This window comes from Microchirus variegatus (assembly GCF_963457635.1).
Source record: "Microchirus variegatus genome assembly, chromosome: 16".
Taxonomy (NCBI): domain Eukaryota; kingdom Metazoa; phylum Chordata; class Actinopteri; order Pleuronectiformes; family Soleidae; genus Microchirus; species Microchirus variegatus.
Window position 1 is genome coordinate 19,533,033 of NC_139817.1, and position 22,486 is coordinate 19,555,518.

Genomic DNA, 22,486 nt, shown 5'->3' on the forward strand with positions numbered 1-22,486 from the left:
CCTCTGTAGCAGAAGTTGATCTCAGTGTTAAAAGACATCAAACTCTACTCTAAAAGCACTGAAGTGGCGAATGACTGTTGCTTATACCAGTTTGAGTCATGAGGACTGACTTATGGTATGGAGGTGCAGGGGTCCACCATATTTTGTTTGCAGCCAGGTACTCTTATAAAGCAATTCTGCCAAACAACTTCAAGAGCCGGCACAGAACAGCTTTGCTCGGCCTGTCCTGAGGACCAATCTCCGTTGTCCCTTGACGGAGTGACGGACACTTAAAAAATATTTTGTGCAGTCGGAGACGACGCAGAGGCTCTTGGACAGGCTCTCGACAACCTACGCAGAGCACTTTACGCAGAAGTATATATTGGACTTAAGAATTAATGCAGGACCACACCCCATGGACTGCTCCCCACTGCCCCTCCTCAGCTCTCAGATCACGTATTGGCATTTTACAAAATCAAGCATTGAGCAGAAATCACACTTTGAAAACTGATATCTAACCAGGTAAAATGTGTTAAAAATGTCCAGATGTTAGTTCCTGAAGTGATGCTTTATTCAACGTAATGCTTTTGTTTTGTGAGAGTAAAATCTGAATAATTTATTTGAATGACTAAGTGTAACATTCAAGCAGTTTTGAGTGGTCATCAAGACTAGAAAAGTCTTGATGATGACTTTGAGTGATTTACACTTGTTCTCAACCCCAGGGCCAGGATGAGTTCGCCAAAACTACCCATAATCCTATAAACAATCCAGAGAAATTAACCAAACACACAGTACACAGTAACGTGAGCATTGTGATGCATGAACATTCTAACTCTAAAATACTCCTGGTTGAACCTTTAACAAGTCAGAGTTGTTACATCAACATTTAAATGTATTCCACAAAAACCAAGTAAATGTAAAAATAACAGTCAGATTTACAGAGAAAACAGTTGTATATATTGAACATACATCAACACATACCTCTTTCATGAGGTTAATCATGTGACCCTCATGTGCAAACACAATCACCACTCGAGCTGTAGATTTCCTCATCACATCCACTATTCTCCTTAGTTCAGCAAGGTCACCACCCCGGGGCAAAATCTCTGTGTAAGCCAGACAACCTCCACCAGCTGGACCCAGATCAGAGTGAAAGGATCGGGCAGCGTGGACTCCATAATCATTATCACTGATGAGAAGACCTGCCCAAGTCCAACCAAAGTGTTTTAGAATCTGAATCATAGCATTCACCTATGTGGACACGGAGCAGAGGGATTAGTGCACAGGCTGGAATCATCTTTACTAGAAATAATTTTCACTGCACTATATATAGAATGTTATAGCACATGTTGTTTTTTTTTACTTTTGTTACATTTTTATGCATTTTGATTTAGCAAATGGATTTTCACCTGAAAAGCATCACTTGGGATCGTCCTAAAGAAAGATGGAAATTTGTGTCGATCACTCAGGCAGGAACATGTGGCATAATAACTCACCTGCAAAACAACAAAGCATGTATTGAAGTGTTGGATGATTTTTTTATCAATATTTAATAGGTTGATTCTTCAACAACCACACCTTCATGACAGTCAGTTTCCATTAATTTCTTAAATTACATTTTAAAATACATCACAATAATGAGTGAGATGAAAGACAAACAGACAAAAAAACTTACCAGAGGCACTCTGTACGAACCTAAGACTGTGGATATGGCAATGGTACGAGTGGAGGAAGAATCACCGACAATCCCTAGGACTGGAGGAGTTCCTACACAGTTCTCCTTTAATGTAACATGCTCTGCTCGACCACTGACTAAGGTCAGTGCTGCACGAAATGAAATTCCTACTTGGACACAGTTATCATACAGACTGTATCCCAGAGTCACATTAGGCAGCAGGTTTGACTTTCTGTTGATCTCGTCAATAGCAAAGGCCATGGTCTGAGCCAGTCTGAATCCTATAATATTAAAACTGATAAAAAGACACAAGTAATACAAGTTTTTACCATTTAAATACATCATAGTCACTGTGAGAAAGCTACACCTTTCCCAACGTCTGATACTCGAAATAGTGACTTACTCTTCAACACCATTAATAAAAGTCAAATACTTCACTATGATCATATTATACTTTTCAGCAGCTTCTTAATGTGTCTGTTTCCCTCACAGACTCACCTGTAGCAGGTAGGCTGTTGTGGCTCTGAGGTAAAAGACAGGTCAGGATCAGCAGAAAAGAAATGAAGTTTGAAAATTCCTCCTAGAATCACATCTCCAGGTTTGTTCATCCCATTTAGATTAAACTGTCCCTGTAACTGACAAGAGGAGGAATAAATAGGGGAGGACACAGCAGAGGAGAAGCAGGAGAACAACATTAACAAGAGGAGACATCTGTCTAAAAATAACCTCATGACTTTGCTCTGGTTCGTCCCTGTCTCAGTGCAGGCTCATCACAATATCACCACATTTTATGTATTTGCAGTGTTGTTTATTTTTTTGAACACACCACCCATCAGTGCTGAGGAAGAAGCTGTAGGGCCGGGCCTGAATCATGGTTCTGACTGATTTATTTATTTATTTATTGAAACACACATTATTTTTGTCACATATAGTTTTTGGCCAATTGGGGTCACTCAATCAATACAATAACAGAGTCTGGGCTTGACTGACAATGCTGCTGCTCTTCACAGGGAGAGTCAGAGCAGACGCTACCTGTTGAGGAGACTGAGATCTTATGGATTACAGGAAGTGCTCATCAAGACCTATGACTCTGTGGTTGCATGTAAAGGCCAGATACAGCTGCGCCTGACCAAACAAAGTTGTTTGTTTGTGGAGCCCACAGAACCTGCTGATGCTTTTAATCTATGGTTGTTGAGTAAATGCCTGAAATGACCATTAGAGCCAAAGGGATTTAATTTTAGATCCCACTGCAGGAGATTCAATGAGCTGCACAGAAACTAAAAGCAATTTTCCAAATGCATAAAGGTAATTTTCTTCTATGAGAGAAGGCCCCTCAATATTTTCATACAGGACACCCTGATGGATGTTGTAGCTATCACCAGCAATTAATCTCAAGTGTGTTTGATTTTGTTATGATTTCAATGGCGGTGGACCCGAAAGCAGACAGACGGTGGTAAAATTATAAACAATATTTATTTACAATAAACGGATAACAAAAAGCGACTTCACAAAAAGCGGAAGTGAACGAGAGAATAGAGGAAGAGGGAGGGAGAGAAATGCAGCTGTGACAGGTTTGGCTTGGCGATCTGGCAGCGGCCCTTTAAGGCAGCGGTCCCCAACCACCGGGCCACGGACCGGTCCGTGGGTCATTTGGTACCGGGCCGCACAAAAAGAATAAATAACTTGAATAAAATAACCTTATTTCCGTTTTATTTATTATCGAGGCTGAACAATGTTTTATTTTGAAAAATGACCGGATTCCCTCCGTTACATACGTCTCTGACTCACTCTTGACGCATCCCGAGGGAGATCGCCAGAGTGTTTGCAGCGAGAGCCGCTGCAAACACTCTTGCCAGCGAGATTTCTCTCAGAAAAGAAGTCCCCGATGGCAGAACATTTCAGCGACAAGGAGTGAGTCGCAAAACTCGCTTACTTGTGCGACGTATTCAGCCTACACAAAAATAAGCTCAGCCCAGCTCAGACTCCACCACGGGCTTCAGGAGTGACACGTGGAAGGTCGGGTGAATCTTTAAGGAGCTGGGGAGCTTGAGGCGAACAGAGGACTGGTTGATTATGCGATCAATGGGGAAGGGACCGATGAAGCGAGGAGCCAACTTCCGGGATTCGACCTGTAGGGGAAGGTCCTTGGAGGAGAGCCAGACCTTCTGGCCAGGTTGGTAGTCTGGTGCAGGGATTCGGTGGCGGTTTGCTTGCTTCTGGGACTGTAGGGAGGATCGTTCCAGGGATGAACGACCCGTCTCCAGACTGCGTGGCAGCAACGAAGGTTGGCCTGGACAGAAGGAACGGCGATCTCTTCCTCCTGGAACTCGAAGAGGGGGGGTTGGTATCCGAGCGACGCCATGAAGGGAGAGATGCCTGTGGACGCTGATGTGAGGGAGTTGTGGGCGTATTCGACCCAGGGAAGCATGGAACTCCAGGAGGCTGGATGACGTGCAGCTACACAGCGACGAGCGCTCTCCATGCTCTGGTTCTCTCTTTCAGTCTGGCCGTTTGATTGGGGGTGGTATCCGGAGGAGAGACTGATGGATGCACCCAGAGCAGAGCAGAACGCCTTCCAAACCTGGGAGGTGAACTGGGGACCTCGGTCGGAGACAATGTCAATGGGGAAGCCGTGGATGCGAAAAACTTGATTTACCAGCAGGTCTCCAGTCTCGGTGGCGGTTGGCAGCTTGGGAAGGGGAATGTAGTGGACCGCCTTGGAGAAACGGTCCACCACCGTCAGGACCGTAGTGTTGAGGCAGGAGGGAGGCAGGCCGGTAACAAAATCCACAGCGATGTGCGACCAGGGACGACGAGGAATTGAAAGGGGGTTCAGGAGTCCAGCAGGTGGTCGTTTGGACGTCTTTCCCCGGGCACATGTGGGACAGGCGGAGATGAAGGTGGTTGTGTCTTGCAGCATGGAGGGCCACCAGAACCGTTGTCGAAGGAAACGGAGGGTACGAGCCGTTCCGGGATGACAGGTGAGCTTGGAATTATGTGCCCACTGCAGGATCTCCGACCGAGCCGAGTTGGGAACGAATAGCTGATTGGTGGGTCCATTCCCAGGGTCAGGTTCTTCCTGCTGCTCTCGTTGGACCGTCTCCTCCACCGGCCATGATGCTGCTCCAACGATGTAGGATGGAGGAAGTGGTAGGGGGGTCAGGTGAGAACTGGCGTGATAATGCGTCAGGTTTTACGTTACGGGAACCAGGACGGAAGGTGAGGGTGAAGGTGAAACGGCCCAGGAAGAGAGCCCAGCGTGCTTTTCGGGAGTTGAGTCTTTTGGCGTTACGGAGGTAAGAGAGGTTTTTGTGGTGTCCAGACAATGAACGGATAGGAGGCCCCCTCCAACCAGTGCCTCCACTCCTGCAACGCCAAGATGATGGCCAAGAGTTCTCGATTGCCCATGTCGTAATTAACCTCTGCAGGAGACAGTCGACGGCTGAAGAAGGCGCAGGGGTGTAATTTCTGGTCAGAAGGAGAACGCTGAGAAAAGACAGCTCCTACCCCAGTGTCGGAGGCGTCCACCTCCACGATGTACTGGAGGCTGGGATCAGGGTGGGAGAGGATGGGAGCAGAGGTGAACAGATCCTTGAGGTGGTTGAATGCAGCATCAGCTTCGTCGGACCAGGAGAAAGTTCCCCTGGTCCACAATAAACCCCAAGAAGGGAACGGAAGAGGCGTGAAAAGTACATTTCTCTGCTTTAGCGTAGAGTTCATTTTCCAGCAGTCTCTGCAGAACAAGACGGACATGCTGGACATGTTCCTCTTCGGTCTCTGAAAAGATCAGGATGTCATCGAGGTAGACTAAGTGGAACTTGTCCAGCATGTCTCGTAGCACGTCGTTGACCAGGTTTTGGAAAACTGCGGGGGCGTTGGTCAGTCCGAAGGGCATCACCAAATATTCGAAGTGTCCCAACGGGGTGTTGAACGCAGTCTTCCACTCGTCGCCTTCTTTTATGCGGACCAGGTGATAGGCGTTGCGAAGGTCGAGCTTGGTGAAGATCTGGGCCTTGCAGAGTGGGCTGAATGCAGCGTCCAGGAGGGGAAGAGCGTACTTGTTGTGTACGGTGATTTCGTTTAGTAGTTGCAGTAGTCAAGGCGGGAGATGAGCAAAGCCTGTACTTGGAGCTGGGTAGCCTGCTGAGTTAGGTACGGTCTGATTTTTCTTATATTGAATCGTGCAAAGCGACAGAAGCAACATGATCTGTAAAGGTCAGTTGGTCATCAATCATAACACACAAGTTACTTGCTGTATCATTGACTTGGCTGTGAAGACAAGCAGTTCAGTTTTGGAGAGGTTTAGCTGGAGGTAATGGGCTTCCATCCATGCAGATAGAGAGACAATAGGATACAGCGATTAAACGTGTGAAATGCTGCTGAGGATTTAAAGCTTTTGTCACATTTTTATTGTGTAAATCTAAGTATAGTAAGCACTATGACCACAGATTCAGTAACTATTCCACTTCCTTCCACGAGTCTTTACTGTTGGACTGTGGTGTGCACATAAATGCAGGTTAAGGTGGAGAAAAAATACATACAATGATAACAGCAGTGGTCCCAATATCAAGCCCCAGTCGAGCCTTGGTGCACACCTTTCAGAACAGGTCAACGTCATTGACGCAAGAGATCCTATCCCAGTTCATGATTAGCCACAATAATAATAATATCAGTCTGTATTATTGCTGCCTGTATCTACACCCATGAAGCTACAATTAAGAATATTCACAGACATCATATGCACAAATTTAAGTCAGTCCATTGTTTATTTCTTATTATTGCTCATATCCCATTGCAAAAAGACTATAAGAAAATAAATGAATGAGAATAATTATTTTATTAGGCTACAGAAGAAAATTTACAAAAAGATTCAAAATTGTGGACTCTACTCATTACATTTGTATTAATCTTGATTTCATGTACTCTTGAGGACTACTTTGTTGCAATATTTAGTACATTCTCCTATTCAATATGTACATGACTATATATTATGTATTTACCATCAATCTTTTTTCCTTAATCCCATCATATTGACATAATTTGTTTTAATATTATTCCATACAAATAAATGTTATTATTGTTCTGTTTTTATCAGTCAGTGCAACGACCCATGATAGCTTTCTTTGTGTTTCTCTCTGGTCTGAACAGGATTATGTAACATTTGGGTCCAAACAGTGCCACCAAGAGGCCGGAGCTAGAGGCTAGGATGGCAAAAACCTCCACTGCATCTGCATATTTGCCTGGTGAGCTGATGTAAGCAGGGACAAAGGCCACCCACACTGCACAGAAGATCAACATGCTGAAAGTGATGAGTTTGGCCTCATTGAAACTGTCTGGAAGATTCCTTGCTAGAAAAGCTAGCAAACAACTGAGGACAGCCAGTAAACCAATATAACCAAGTAAAACTGCAAAACCAACGGTGGACCCAACTGCACACTCATAAACTATCTTGTCACTGTGATACTGGGTGTTTTTATGAGGCACTGGTGAAGCAGATGCAAGCCAGACAGTGCAGATTGCTGCTTGAACAGAAGTCAGAACCAGAACTGTCCCTCTCTGCTGCCCAGCACCAAACCACTTCAGACTGGACTCACCTCCTGGTTTGGAGGCCCTGAACACAGCCAGAACCACCATGGTTTTCACGAGGATACATGAGACACAAAGCACAAAGCTGATGCCAAATGCTGCATGTCTTAGTTGACAAGTCCAAGGTCTGGGTCGTCCAATGAAGAGCAACGAGCAGAGGAAACAGAACTTAAGTGACAGCAAGAGTTGGAAACTGAGTTCTGAATTGTTGGCACGAACTATAGGTGTTCTGCGATGATGGATGAAGATGCCCAGAACAACAACACAGAAAAATGTGCCCAACAGTGAGATGGTTGTCAAGCAGATACCCAGAGGCTCATGGTAGGAGAGGAACTCTGTTTTCTTAGGAACACAGTGGTCACGCTGGGGGCTGGACCAGAAATCTTCTGGACAACTGGTGCACTCCATGGAGTCTGAGAAAAGAGGGTGATGAGATACATGTTTTTACAACATCTCTGAACTGTGGTGTTTAAAACTTTACACTCACCAGTTGTATTGCTGACCTCTCCCTCAGAACAAGGGACACAGTCAAAACAACACTCAGGCCTTCTCTTTGTCTTGACCATGCGGGTACCTGGAGGACAACTGTCACTGCACACTGACCGAGGAGGCTGTGTGGAGAAATATCAAAATTCATTACACCGATCTATAAAGCGTAAAGTGAAGAAATTGTCGAAAATAAAGTAAGGCAAACCTTTTCAGAGTGAAAGTTCCAGAAGATTTTGTCTTCATCCAGTGTGACTTCTGCACCATTGAAGTCCGATCTCTGAACCTCACCCACTTTCTGAATGTTAATTATTCCATCAGGGAGCCACACCCAGTTCATGATGTCATATACGGGTAAGATGTTACCTTTCTCATCAAATGACACTCGATCACCAGATGATGTTGTAAAGTTGACTTTTTCCAAGTAATGCAGAAGCTTTGGAAATTAGACAGTAGGCTTAGAAGAAAACACATTTAAAGTCTACATGGTTTTAACTCTGCTCATAATGAATGGATTTAATAATATATTTAACAAATACCAATATCACCACGGCTAAGTTAAAAAATTATAGACAAAATAAACCTGACAGAACCTGCCCCAAGTTCGAGGCCTTTTTCACCTTGGCAGTATCTGTTGACACTATGGTGTTCCTTTCCACTGTTATCCCAATGATTCACACCTGTCCACTTATTCCACTTTAACCATCTCCTCCAACAACCTTAATTCCTGCCTTAATGATATTCAAACATGTATGACACCCGTCTCAAATTTAATGACAATAAAACTGTTTAAAAATCTACGCTATCAAATACAAATACTAGTTAATTTCTCAATGTTGGACAAATTTGAATTCCCTCCACAAAGGTTGAAAACCTTGGTGTCAACCTCGACAATATGGTCTTCTTCTCTAGTCACATCAAGACAATCTCTTGGACTGCATTTACATCTACAAAACATCTACAGACAAAACCCCACTCAAATTAAATGTCTTAATAACTTCACCATTGACTATTGCAACTGTGCGCTGTTCTATTTCATTCTTCCTGACTGCGGATCACCAGGTAAGTATTGATTTCCCTCGCCAGTGGGCGTGCTTCATTGCCCGTAACAGAGTGTTCCCGCTCTGTTGTTACATTGTTGATTTGTCAGAGCTGTGTTTGTAGCTCTGCGGGTAAGCATCGTTATACACGGGTTAACTACACTGTGTATATTGCTGACGGAATTTTCCAGCTGCTGTTGCCCGGTCTTGTAGAGATGCCCTCGCCTCTCTCCCGGGCTAACTGAAGATGCTTGCATTAATTGCTCTTGCATGCCACTGGCAGAGAGGACTGCAATGTTGATTAAACTTGACAGTAACTTTGCTGAGGCTGGGTTACCGCCTTCGGGGACCCCAGCATATAATCCCCCTTCAGGCTCCAGGCACCGGAGAGGCACATACATGAGGACGTTTCTGTCTCAAGGAAGACACGAGAGGGTGTGGACACGTTGGCCTTTGAGTTTGCCCAGATTAAGGCCCTCCTCCTTAACTTGTAGCCTAGTGGTCCCCCCACTGCTGGCTCTGCTGCCACGGAGCCACCGCTCAGGAGCCAGGGTGAGAGCGATAGCCTGGCTGTAAAGGTTGCCCCCTCCAATGCCTTTTTCCAAACACACCCCACAACCATCTGTCTTTAAGGTTCCACCCTCTGAGCCATACATTAATGAACTTCAGAGGTGCTGGTCAGACCCCAAAGCTTTCCTTCACCTGCCAAGTGACTGTTGGGCATATTTTATGGCATATTAGAAACTAGGCCTTGGGGAGGGGTGGGGCATATCAACAGCAGGGTGTCGATATGCCTCAGTCTCTCAAATTTGATTGCACGCTAGATACCAAAATCCCCCATACACACATCCCACAAAACACCTACATACACACCAAGCCACATCCTGGTGTGGGGGGACCTCCCGGGTACCTGTGTCCCGCCTGCCTCTCAGTTGAACTGGGGTTGGCGGTTTGGACTGGGGGCGGCTGTGGAGCCTCGGGGCGCTGGCGGCTGCAGAGGGGATTGGGTCGGCTGTCGGTCTGTCGGAGGGAGCCGTGGGGGACCTGGCCATGGCTTGCCATGACTCCTAGGAGGGGTGATGGTGGGCGGCGAGCCGGTTGCTCGGCAGGGACCGGCTCTGGGCGTCTTGGCCCCTGGATGGACGGTGAGTCCCTGTGCTAGGTGGGCACGGGGTCCGCCGTGACGGATCTTTCAACCTCTGACCCAGCTCTGCCTGAGCTGGGGGGCTTGCCCGGGGTGGGTCCCCATATCAGTGATGTTAATGTTATAATGTTATAATGTTATAATGTTATAATGTTATAATGTTATCATAACTGCCTTATTGTGTTATGCTACTAACTTCTATGTAGTGTCCCTCACTATGCCTCTCCCTCCCTCTGTCTCGCTCCCTCTCTCTCTCTTTTTTTCCATCTCTCTCACACCTCCCTTGACAGATGTTTGGACCTGCAGCCCAGCAGGCCTTGGAGCGAAGTATGCAGGTGACTAAGGTCAAGAAACAGTTTTCTGTTTTACATCACCCATCGTCGTCTAGGCCAAGACACACAGCTGCTCCCCACCCAGCAATAACAGCTGGGTGGGGAGCACCCCGGAGCCAGCCGCTGCTCTATCTCTCCTCAGCATCCTGCCTTTCAGGGGCGCCTAGGGACAAGGCACCCATATATGGGTCGCCTTCTGAACGACTCCCAGCCGCCCAAAGGTCGTGGGAGTCGAACCTGACTCCTCGAACCCAGGCACCAGCCGTTTCTCCCCACAACATCTGAGCCACTGGGAGGCCCTGAACTCAGACCCTTTGGTGTTATTAACTCTTTTCAAGGGGTACAGTATTTAGTTCAGGCGTCAATCCCCAAAGTTCAACAGGGTCAGGATGACTGTTGTGAAGGACCCCTAAAGTCTTTGGCTAGAGAGTGGGAGATTTCAGTGCTTCTGGAGAAGGGCGCCATACAGTGTGTAAAGAGTTCAGATCGATTTAGAGGGTTCTACTCGATGCATTTTCTTGTTCGGAAAAAGGACAGTGGTTTTCGCCCTATCAACACTTTTGCATACCACTGTATTTCCATCATCTGTTTTTGTTGTTTCATGAAAACAAAATATACTATATATACTTAAGAGAGAATGATCAAAGATAGACACATATTTCTAATATCAAATCAGACACTAATGAAATACATTGAAGTGGCTCTGTGGTGTAGTGTGGATGGATCAGTCTGTTACTGAATGAGCTGATGATGTCCTAACTCTCAGTTCGTTGCTAAATCATTAGCATCACAGTCAATACTTCATACACAACGCTGTGTCATTCACATATGATTCAAGCACATCAGCACATGTTTGTACTAGAGCTAGTCCCTGTATGTGACTGAACACTAGTGGCACACATTACGTAGATGAAAACTCACCCATAAGAATAAAGAGCGGTGCTGGTGTCACGTCATCATCTCAGACAACTACTGTGTCTGTCCTGCTCTCTTTCAACCGCTGATAATCCATCTGTTTGTTGTTTTTGTGACGATGAAGTCTGCTAACACGTTAGCATAAAGATCACTAGCTTAAAATGCTAACAGTCCACTCACCAGCAGTCTCTGTGCTGCCTCTGTCTTTGTTAAGAAGTTCAGCCACAGTTCACTTATTGTCTGTTTTTCCTTGCCTTCCTTAGTTCAACAAAGCTTTGATGATGACTGCTTTGATGACAACCATGCTTTAATTTCGCACTGCACAGCTCAGTAACTGCTGGAAAGTCCAACACACTCTCTCTCCCCCCTCTCTCTCTCTAGCAGTTGCCTCACATGCATATTAAGTAGCCATGTGTATTCTCTGTGACCATCAGCTGAAAAGCTCTGGAATGTGAGATTGCCACACCCAAACTAGGAATGATTCACAGTGATCAAACAACCTTAATTCAAATACAAAGTTTATGGTTTTGAGACCCACAATACTGTGATTTGAAGCATATAGTGCAGGGGTCTGCAACCTGCGGCTCTAGAGCCACATGTGGCTCTTCAGCCACTCTGCAGTGGCTCCTTGTAGCTTTTGAGATCAAGGCGATAAATAAAAGTGTTTTAATATCTTGTGCAACATCCAATGTCGATGTAAAATGCAATATTCAGTACATGTTTGGATGCGTCCTGTCCATCTTTGGATCCACATACCGTTTTTCTTGAGCACGAACAACATACAATCCAAATATTTGCTTCATTTATTTCAAAGTGGGTTCATTTTAATTTCTTTAATTTGCCACAAACAATGAAACAATGGAAGGGGGTCGTACCTATGTTCCCCGGGTCCTATGTTCCCCGTTTTCCCAAAAAAAGGTCCTATGTTCCCCACTTTGTATGTGACAGGGGAACATGGGACCCTTTTTTTGAAAAAGGGTTGGGTTAGGGTTAGGGTGAGAGAAAGGGTCCTATGTTTCCCAGTCACATACAAAGCGGGGAACATAGGACCCGGGGAACATAGATACGGTCCCAATGGAAGAACCAGGTCTACGGGGTCTAGAGGTTGGGTATAAACTGAACATGTTGTAGTTCTTAAATGTCATAAATGAAAGAGACTATTACTATTGTATATAGTTTGTCTGTATAAAAACCTTTATATGTGTTATTATCTTCATCTTGTGGGTTTTTTTGCGGCTCCAAATGAAGTTTTGGTTGGAGAGACGACAAAAATGGCTCTTTTCATCCTAAACGTTGCAGACCCCTGATATAGTGGCTTCTTACAAACTTCAAGTTGAACAATCTTGAAAAAAACAAAAATTTAATTTTTTTCATGTTTTACCCGTTTTGCACTGGGCCGACTTGCACCCCCTTTGTCTGTGGCGGGTCACAATTACTAAACTTTTTTTAATATATATATTTTTGGGCCTTTTAATGATAGTACAGTGGAGAGAGACAGGAAACAGGAGGCAGAGAGATGGGGAGTGACACGCAGGAAAGACCACTAGGTGCGGGATTCGAGCCAGGGTCGCCTGCAGCAAGGACTACAGACAAACAAACTTCTTAACAAAGACAGACACAGATCTCACTTCTGCTCGGTGAGTGGACTCGTTAGCATTTTAAGCTAGCGATCATTACGCTAACATGTTAGCAGATTTCATCGTCACAAAAACAACAGATGGATTATTCAGCGGCCGAAAGAAAGCAGGACAGACACAACAGTTGTTTGAGATGATGGCGTGACAGCAGCACTGCTCTATCTCCTTATGGTGAGTTTTCATTAACGTCGTTAAACTACGTAACGTTGGTGTTCAGTCACATACGGGGACGGTTTTTCTTTTATTAATCCACAGTGCGTTTCAGAACGTTACGTGTCTGAATTGTTGTTCACGGGCTCCACATGTGCTGCTGTGCTTGAATCATGTGTGAATGACACAGCTTTGTGTATGACTGTGATGCTAATGATTTAGCAACGAGCTGGGAGTTATTAGCACATCATCAGCTCATTCAGTAACAGACTGATCCATCCACACTACACCACAGAGCCACTTCAACGTATTTCATTAGTGTCTGCGGCGGCAAGGCAGTTTGAATTAATAATAGAAATATGTGTCTATCTTTGATCATTCTCTCTTTGTATACTTTGTTTTCATGAAACAACAAAAGCAGATGATGGAAATACAGTGGTATGCAAAAGTTTGGGCACCCCTGTAAACGTTCCTTTATAAATCATTGGTTGTTTGGATAAGAAATTTCAGTTAAATATATCATATAGGAGACAAACACATTGATATTTGTCCATGATGTATATATATGTCCAGGAATCGGTGACAAAGTTGAAGTTGTGCCGGGGCAAACCATCAAAGATGTTTTGTAAAGAATCCAGACTCTAATTGGAAGCTATAGGAAGCGTTAAGAGGCTGTTATTTCTGCAAAAGAAGGATGCACATTTTACATTTGTGGTGCCTAAACTTACATGCCTAATTTTGTTTAAATAATTCTTGCACACTTTCTGTAAATCGTATATAAACTTTATTTCACATCTCAATGTTTGTCAGTTATATAATATATTTAACTGAAATGTCTTAATCAAACAACCAATGATTTATAAAGGAAAATCATGAACATTTACAGCGGTGCCCAAACTTGCATACCACTGTATGACTACACGAGTGTAAGGACAAGAAATAACAGAATAAGCCACCCCCCGTTCCTATATTTTTTAAGTTATTTCATTTCAAATCTTAAGAGGATATTATGTCCCGTTTTTATTGTATTGTATATGTATTGTTCTGTGTAGCAGTGTAGCTCACAACAATAGTATCTGTGCTCAGAGGTGTGGTCTCACTGACAGCTTAGACCAGGAGGGGGTTGTGCTATGTAAATATGATGATTCTGTGGCTTGAGTTAGAAATTATCGCATTTCTAAATGCTAACTGCTGTTAGCTGCTGGAGCCTTAGTGACACTGACGTAGTTTCCTGTGTCTCATTTGCATTTAAAGAGACAGGCACTCAAAAGCGAGCGTTCTGAACAGGGATGTTTTGGCAGGTGATTGATCTGCTATGGTGCTTCACCATTAAGGTATTTTGACCAAAGCATGTCACATGTTCATTAGGACACAGGGAACTAGTTTAACTTGTAGAAATAGGTTATAATACGAGTCCTTTAAAAAAGATAGAAAAGGGTAAAGTGAAATTAAGAGTGTAAACTGATATCTCACCTGCCATGGCTCCAGTCTTTGTAAATGAGCACAGGTGTTGTTGCTGAAAGGTCCTCTCCCTGGCTCACACTGCAGCATGTCATCAAGAGCATACGCCAGAGCGTACACAGCCTTATACACATTATACTCTGCCCTGAGGTTTGAAACATCCAAGAATTCATTCTCCACATTCTCTATAACTTCCTGTCCAGTGCATAATTTTCCTCCAGCTTCCACCCAACCTGCTGGAGGTGGTGCAAATCTACACTGAAATGTGTGTTCCCAAAACTGAGTCACCTGAAAAGATATATCGTTTTTTTAAATCATGAAACTACTTAACTTTTGTAAGTATTGAAACATTAAACAAAACATTAACATAAACATAATTCTCACCACACTCTGTCCATCTGTGTTGTTGTGTCGTAGATCAGGACGTATTTGTAACAGGAAGTCCCTGAGTCCTGGTATATCTCCTCGACGGACAGTGATGCCCAGTGTTCCAGCCAGGTACGGCATGAAGTCAGGCGTCTGGAGTGAAACGCCTGATGTCCAGGCTTCACTGGCCATCCAATGCAGGCCTGTCACATTCTGCCTCACCACCTGTACATTGCATAATAACAAACATATAAATATATTGAATTGAATTGAATGACTTTATTCCTCCCCCAGTGGGGAAACACACATTTACAACAGCTCAGTTAAGATGATAAGAGGTGCAGCAGTGTGCAAATAAAATAAAATACAATATGGTACAAAAATTTAAAATTACACTCTAATATAAGGATAAAAATAAGAATGCACAATATCCAAAAATGTACACACAGTGTAGAAAAGGACTAAACCGAGATGTGCACTCAATACAGAATAGAAATCCTGAATATAAAAACTGAAATTTACACCATAAGTAGAGGTAAGTAAGTAAGTGAGTAGACATTTAAAACAAGGAGTTAAATATCCGAAAAGCAGTGGGGATGAAGGACTTTCTGGAGCGCACCGTCTTACACTGAGGGTGCCGGAGCCTGCCGTTGAAGGAGCTGCTGAGCCCCTCCATACTCAGGTGCAGTGGGTGGAGTGTGTTATCCACGATGGAGGACAGTCTGGATAATGTCCTCCTCTGTCCCACCTCCTCCATGACACCAGTGAGCGGCCCAGGACAGAGCCGGACCTCCTGACCAGCCTGTTCAGTTTCTTTCTGTCCCTGTCCGTGCTGCCTGCTCCCCCAGCAAACCACAGCGCAGTGGATGGCAGAGGCCACCACAGAGTCATAAAAAGTACGTAGAAGAGGTCCGCACACACAGAATGACCTCCTGTTTTGAAGTATCAGGTTGTGATCAGAGCGGCCGAGTGGAGGGAGGGAGGGGGTTGAGGTGTACGCACCCTTTATATTTGCATAATTAAGGTCCAGCGTCTTGTTCTTGCAGGTGTGGCACTTCACGTACTGTGTGAAAGTGGGGAAAATGCAGGAAAGCGAGGTATGGTTGAAGCAGGAGAGAGTTTTGGTGTTCCGTTTGCAGTGCCGACACTGAGCTGTGTCAGCTGAGGGAGGGATAAAGACTGTATACAAAATCATTTGCAAGAACTCCCTCAGGATGTAATACGGGCGGAGGCCCACCGCAAGAAACTTAATGTCCTTTGTGCAAACTTGTTCTTTGATGGAGACGTGCTGCAGACGACTGGGTTTTCTCTCCCGTTTCATCCGTCCCGCTCTGCGGCCTTGTTTCTTTTTCTTCAAATCCGTTGGAATCGTCCATTCCTCATTGAGAGAGAGAGAGAGCAGTGTTGCACAACGCCAACAGCGGATCCCTGATGTAAACGATGGCTCCGCTGAGCGTGTCTGCCGACGGAGTTCTCAAGAGTGCCGCAAACGGCATTAAACAGAACGCAAAAGTAAAAAATTATTGTGCGCGTGCGTGGTGGCAGCAGGATTCGACCATTTTAAAGAAAAATCGGAAAACAAGCCAGAAGAAGGGAGAAAAAAATGAGAAAAATTAAGAGAAAGGGGAGAGTCATTGTAAGCAGCAGCGCCATCTTATTTTATTATTTTATTTTATACATGTATATGTGTGTGTAGATATATACATATGTTATATATGGTATGCAAAATTGGGCACCCCTGTAAATTTTCATGATTTTCCCTTATAAATCATTGGTTGTTTGGATAAGAAATTTCAGTTAAATATATCATATAGGAGACAAACACAGTGATATTTGAGAAGTGAAATAAATCTTTATATGATTTACAGAAAGTCTGCAATATCAGCAGATTCTGAAGAACAATGTCCAGTAATCAGTGACAAAGTTGAAGTTGTGCAGGGGAAAACCCATCAAAGCAGACTGAACTGGAGATGTTTTGTAAAGAAGAATGGTCCAAAATATGTTCCAACAGAATCCAGACTCTAATTGGAAGCTATAGGACGCGTTTAGAGGCCGTTGTTTCTGCAAAAGAAGGATGCACAAATGTTTTCTTTTGTGGTGCCTAAACTTATGCGCATGCCTAATTTTGTTTAAATAATTCTTGCTCACTTTCTGTAAATCATATAAACTTTATTTCATGTCTCAATTATCACTGTGTTTGTCTCCTATATAGATATATTTAACTGAAATGTCTTAATCGAACAACCAATGATTTATAAAGGAAAATCGTGAACATTTACAGGGGTGCCCAAACTTTTGCATACCACTGTATGACTATACGAGTGTAAGGACAAGAAATGATAACAGAATAAGCATACAATAATTGTTCTGTGTAGCAGTGTAGCTCACAACAAAGGTATCTGTGCTCATACAGAGCAGGGTGTGGTTTCACTGACAGCTTAGACCAGGAGGGGGTTGTTCTATGTAATTGTGATGATTCTGTCTCTTGGCTCCCAGAAAGTATAAATCTTTGAGGCTAAAATTCTCCCTAAAGCAGTTTGAGAAGTGCCTACATTCAAATGGTCATATCTTCTTCAAATATTATCTTGCATGTGTTGGACATTTTTGGAAAGCTTAGAAATCACACTTTCAGAATCTGTAAATAACTCAAAATGTCCCTTGGTAGACTTTTTGCCGGTTTTGCCATGGCTGGCCATAAATCTTAAGCCACCATTAGATTTGTTGTTTTAGCAATGCTATAACGACAATAGAGGATCATTATTTCTATTTCACTTTACTGGAACACCTGCAGAAAATATGTATGCAGTTTTGTTATTTAAAAAAAAAACATCAGCTACAGGTTTCAAGTATTTAGTGTGATCTACCCTTACACTACATCTACAATAACACAGCTCTGTTAATACAGGAGTGAAACCTTAATTAATGTTACTTGTAAATCCTGTGTTTGTCCTACTATTTCATTTAAAGAAATACCTGCTGGAAAAAAAACTCTATTACATCAGCCACTATGTGGAAACTCGATCAAAATTCACTGGTATTTAAAGTATGATTTTTTATATGAAAATATGAAAAGTAAAGTAAAAGTATGATTTTCATATACATTATATACATATGAAAATCACACTTTTATACATACGTACATACAAAATCACCTTGTTCTCAGCAATCTTACTCTGAGCTTTAACAAATTAGAAATTAATTTTTTCATTGAAATCTCTTTTATCCAGCATTTTGCAACATATCTCTTTAAGGACTGACCTCTTTCATCAGATCAATTAACTGAGTCTCATATGCAAACACGATCACCACTCGGGCTGTAGATTTCTTCATCACATCCACTATTCTCCTTAGTTCAGCGGCGTCATCACCCCAGGGCAAAACCTCAGTGTAAGCCACACAACCTCCACTTGTCAAACGTAGCTCGGACTGAAAGGATCGGGCAGCGTGGATTCCATATTCATCGTCACTGAGGAGCAGACCTACCCAATTCCATCCAAAGTGTTTTAGAATCTGAATCATAGTACGCACCTATGTGGACACAGAGCAGATGGATTAGTGCACAAGTGCATAAGTGTTGTCTACACATGTATGATTCTCTTCATCCATTATATGTCGAGTGATGGTAATAATAATAATCAAAGTTGACACAAGATATTTTATATTTTTCTCTGCACTGTACTGTATAGGTCACTTTGTAGCATTTCAATTTTGCAAGTTGGAGTTTACCTGAAAAGCATCACTTGGTATCGTCCTAAAAAAAGATGGAAACTTTTGCCGATCACTCAGAAAGGAACATGTCGCATAATAACTCACCTGCAAAACAATACAGACTGTGCATTAAAAAGAGTATTTGCTAAAAAAAAAAAAAAAAAAAAAAAAAGGTTGTTCAGGTTGTTTCCTTAATGGTAATACATGTATTACATTTAATTTGACATATTTAAATTAAATCACACTGATGATGGAGCTGAAAGAGAAAAACTTACCATAGGCACTCTGTACAAACCTAAGACCATGGCTATGGCAACTGTCCGTGTAGATGAAGATTCACCCACAATCCCGAGGAATGGATGCGTGCCTACACAGCTCTCACCTAATATAACATGCTCTTGTTTACCACTGACTAAGGACAGTGCGGCACCAACTCCAATCCCTGTTTGGAGGCAGTTATCATACACACTGTATCCCAGAGTCACATTAGGCAGCATGTTGGACTTTCTGTTGATCTCATCAATAGCAAAGGCCATGGTCTGAGCCAGCCTGAATCCCATGACATCAAGGCTAACACAAAAATGCAAGTGTTTACTATTTAAAATGCATTATACATTAACCGTGCAAAGCTAAACATTTTACAATTTGGACTAAATACTACTGCAAGCAAAGTCATCCATATTAACATTCACCATAAAACTTAAATGCTTCAATAAGGTCATGTGATTAATTCTCACTGGTAAAATAATAACAATATAATCATATTAAATTGATTTTGACTTAATGTTCAGGACTTCCTCTTTCTCCTCACATACTCACCCATAGCATGCAGGCCGTTGTGGTTCTGAGGTATAAGATATGTCAGGATAAGCTGGAAAGAAGTGAAGTGTAAAAATCCCGCCAAGAATCACATCTCCAGTCTTGTGCATCTCAATTCGCTGGAACTGTCCCTGATAACGACAAGAGGAGGAATAAAGAGAGGAGGACACAGCAGAGGTAAAGCAGAGGTTCAACAGTAACAAGAGGAGTCTGGTGTCTGAAAATGTCCTCATGGTTCTGGTTCGTCCCTGTCTACGTGCAGGCTCATCACAATATCACCACATTTTATATAGTTACAGGGTTGTTTATTCTTGCACATCACATCCGTCAGAGGAGAGGAAGAAGCTGTAGGGGCAGGGAGTATGAAGTATGTCATTTGTCAACATGTGGTCTCTTATGCAGAACAATACCAGTGAACCTAATTTGATGATGTTGTGAAGCAGTGTGAAATTGTGTTGGCAGCAGAATACACAAAAATTATTTATAATATTGCGTTTATTATAATAATAATAATAATAACAATTAATAATAATAGTTGGTGTTGTAACATATATAACAATATAAAATACAGAAATAATTAAAATACAACAAAACACTGCATAAACACAAGAAAACAGGCTGGGCATCACAGGGGTAGAGAAGAAGAGAACCATTAAATCAGCCAGCGAAGACGCAGAGAATGCCACTCGGTATGTATGTGGCAGGTACGATTTTAAATTGAATTCTGAGATTGACCAGGATTCCAGTGGAGTTGTTGTAGGATGGTTGTTCTGGTTCTGGTACAAGCTCCCAGCAGCAAGAGATTTTCCTTTATAAATCATTGGTCGTTTGGAAAATACATTTCAGTTTAATATATCATATAGGAGGCAAGCACAGTGATAATTGAGAAGTGAAGTAAAGTTTATATGATTTACAGAAAGTGAGAAATAATTATTTAAACAAAATTAGGCATGTGAATAGGCAAAGAAAAATGTTGCGTATCCTCCTTTTGCAGAAATAACAGCCTCTAAACGCTTCCTATAGCTTCCAATTAAAGTTTGAATTCTGGCAGAAGGTATTTTGGACCATTCTTCTTTACAAAACATGAGCAACGATAGTCCTCTACGTATTCAAGCAACTCATTGAGAATAAACAATCGGCTTGAATCATCAGCTGAACTTCATCCTGACTACCACCACTAATGTCCACTATAAACTCAGGCAGATCCCCTAATGCCTTCAGCTCCTGGATATTGTCGACAGCTTCTTTGTTACACGATTGCAATCTTTCAGGATTGTTTCGCAGCTTGAATGATGAAGAGGGATCTAATGTTTTTTTCCATCTGTAGGGTAACCCTTACCCAAGCTAACTAGTTAGCTAGTTATTAGTTATATAACGTTAAACACATTTTTCTATTCAATCGGTTAATCATGTGTCCCTCAAAGTGTTAACCTTTCACCTCAGACCTTGAACAGCTGTCACAGCTGTTACAGCCCCTGGTGCAGATGGGATATGTTGTCGCAGGAACAGATGCATAAGCCACTCCTGACTGGTCAAACTCTCATGCTACTTAGGACAAATGTAATGTACAGAAGTAGCTGTAAATGTGCGTTTTTACCCCCAATTGTCATAATAAGAGGAAAACTGTTGGATTCTTAAACTTGAAACCCATTTTATTAGATTCCTTGACCCCCAAAATGTACACTTTGACAACAAATGTGTCATTATAGCTATAACAGAAGCAAAGATATGGGCTCAAGAGTATTTTTCGGCGCATTGGCGGCCATTTTTGAAAAAACATGTTTATTTCCGATACAAAGTGTGATCTCACTTGTGTCTTAGGATAAATGTATTTGTATGACCCTAATGTACTTCCATACCAAAGGGGACCTTTGCATCATGACTTGAAGTCAAAGGCCTATTATTTGGCCTTAAAGCGGAACTAGACCGGAATATTATCGCTGTTTTTTTTGGTGTGTATCTGCGTCATTACCTTGTTTATGAAGCCCTGACGGTTCGAAACAAACAGTTCAGCCATTGCTGAGAACGTTGTGTTTTATTGTAATCTCGGGGCTCAACGAGATCACTGAAAATCCCGTAATAGTTACGTAAGCAGCGGTTCTCCTGAACAACCGACCGTCCTCCTCCGGGCACTAGTCCGGGCACATCCGGTTACGTACATTGAACCGCAGAAGAAGAATAACGTCCGTTGTGGAGGTGTTTCACGAGCGACAGTGTCTTCTGACTCTGGGTCTGACTCCGGTTTAAAGTCATAAAAGGGACTGCAGCGGGGAGTCGTGACAAAGCTATTTTTAAACACTGTTAAAACAATGTTTTGATAATGAGGAGCAGTGCATCCGCCGTTCCAGAGGGGGGCGCTGCGCTTCTGAGAACGGATGTGCTGGATAGTACTGGCCAATCACAAGACTCTGTCTTCTGGGGGTGAAAGTTCACTCTGAAACACCGCGGCTGAAAAACACTGTCAGAAAAGAGGATTTCTATCGGCTAGTTTACAGAAACTAGGAGGTTTTTGACCATAAAAACAAGTTAATATATGTAAGTAGACCTCCATAACTAACATTTATGTGCAACAGGACCACTCTATGTGACCTTTAACCTCCCTACTATTTTGTCACAGGGTAAAAATCAGATGAAGAATCTTGTGGGTTGAGTATCTCTTGTTTGAGGTCTTGTTGATTCAGTTGTGTTGTTTTCTTTGACTTCTGAACTGAGGTGCCTTCTACAAACAGGCTTGACAAAACCAACTCTGTTGATTCAGGCTGAGATGTTAACTCAGAGGGCCTGATTTACCAAATCTTTGCGCGGGGTTTGCAAAGACGTGTGCACACTGGATTGCACACGCAGATTAGCGTTGATGCTGATCTACTAACAGGGCGCAACGAGGAGTGCGTTAGTTAGACAGTGATTGTTAATGTTATGATTATATCATTATCTGTGCCAGTAGCGCCACTTACAACTGTGTCTTTCGTTCTTTTTTCTTCATCCTCTTTTTTTTCTTCCTCTTCTAACTACCTGATTGATAACTCCTCTTCATTTTCCTTCAGCTTCGTTTACAACTTGCACAACCATAACTTCACACAGGTTCACGTGAGGTGACGTGGGGCCCCGTTAGGGGGGTTTCCCACTGCGATATCATTGTTGTTTAAGGGGGACGGGGATGCGGCTGGTCACTGGGGAATTTAGGCTCC

General features: G+C 43.0%; 1 protein-coding gene across 1 annotated transcript in view; it reads right to left on the reverse strand.

Moving 5' to 3' along the window:
* Positions 1-2,349, reverse strand: part of LOC310937979 (extracellular calcium-sensing receptor-like) — a gene marked incomplete at both ends in the record, with an annotated part of 63,935 nt that extends 61,586 nt beyond the window's left edge. Inside the window, one exon of the mRNA XM_083902369.1 lies at positions 2,153-2,349. Within this exon, the coding sequence (XP_083758495.1) occupies positions 2,153-2,349 (197 nt within the window). The remainder of the gene's footprint in view (positions 1-2,152) is intronic.
* Positions 2,350-22,486: the final 20,137 nt, after the last annotated feature.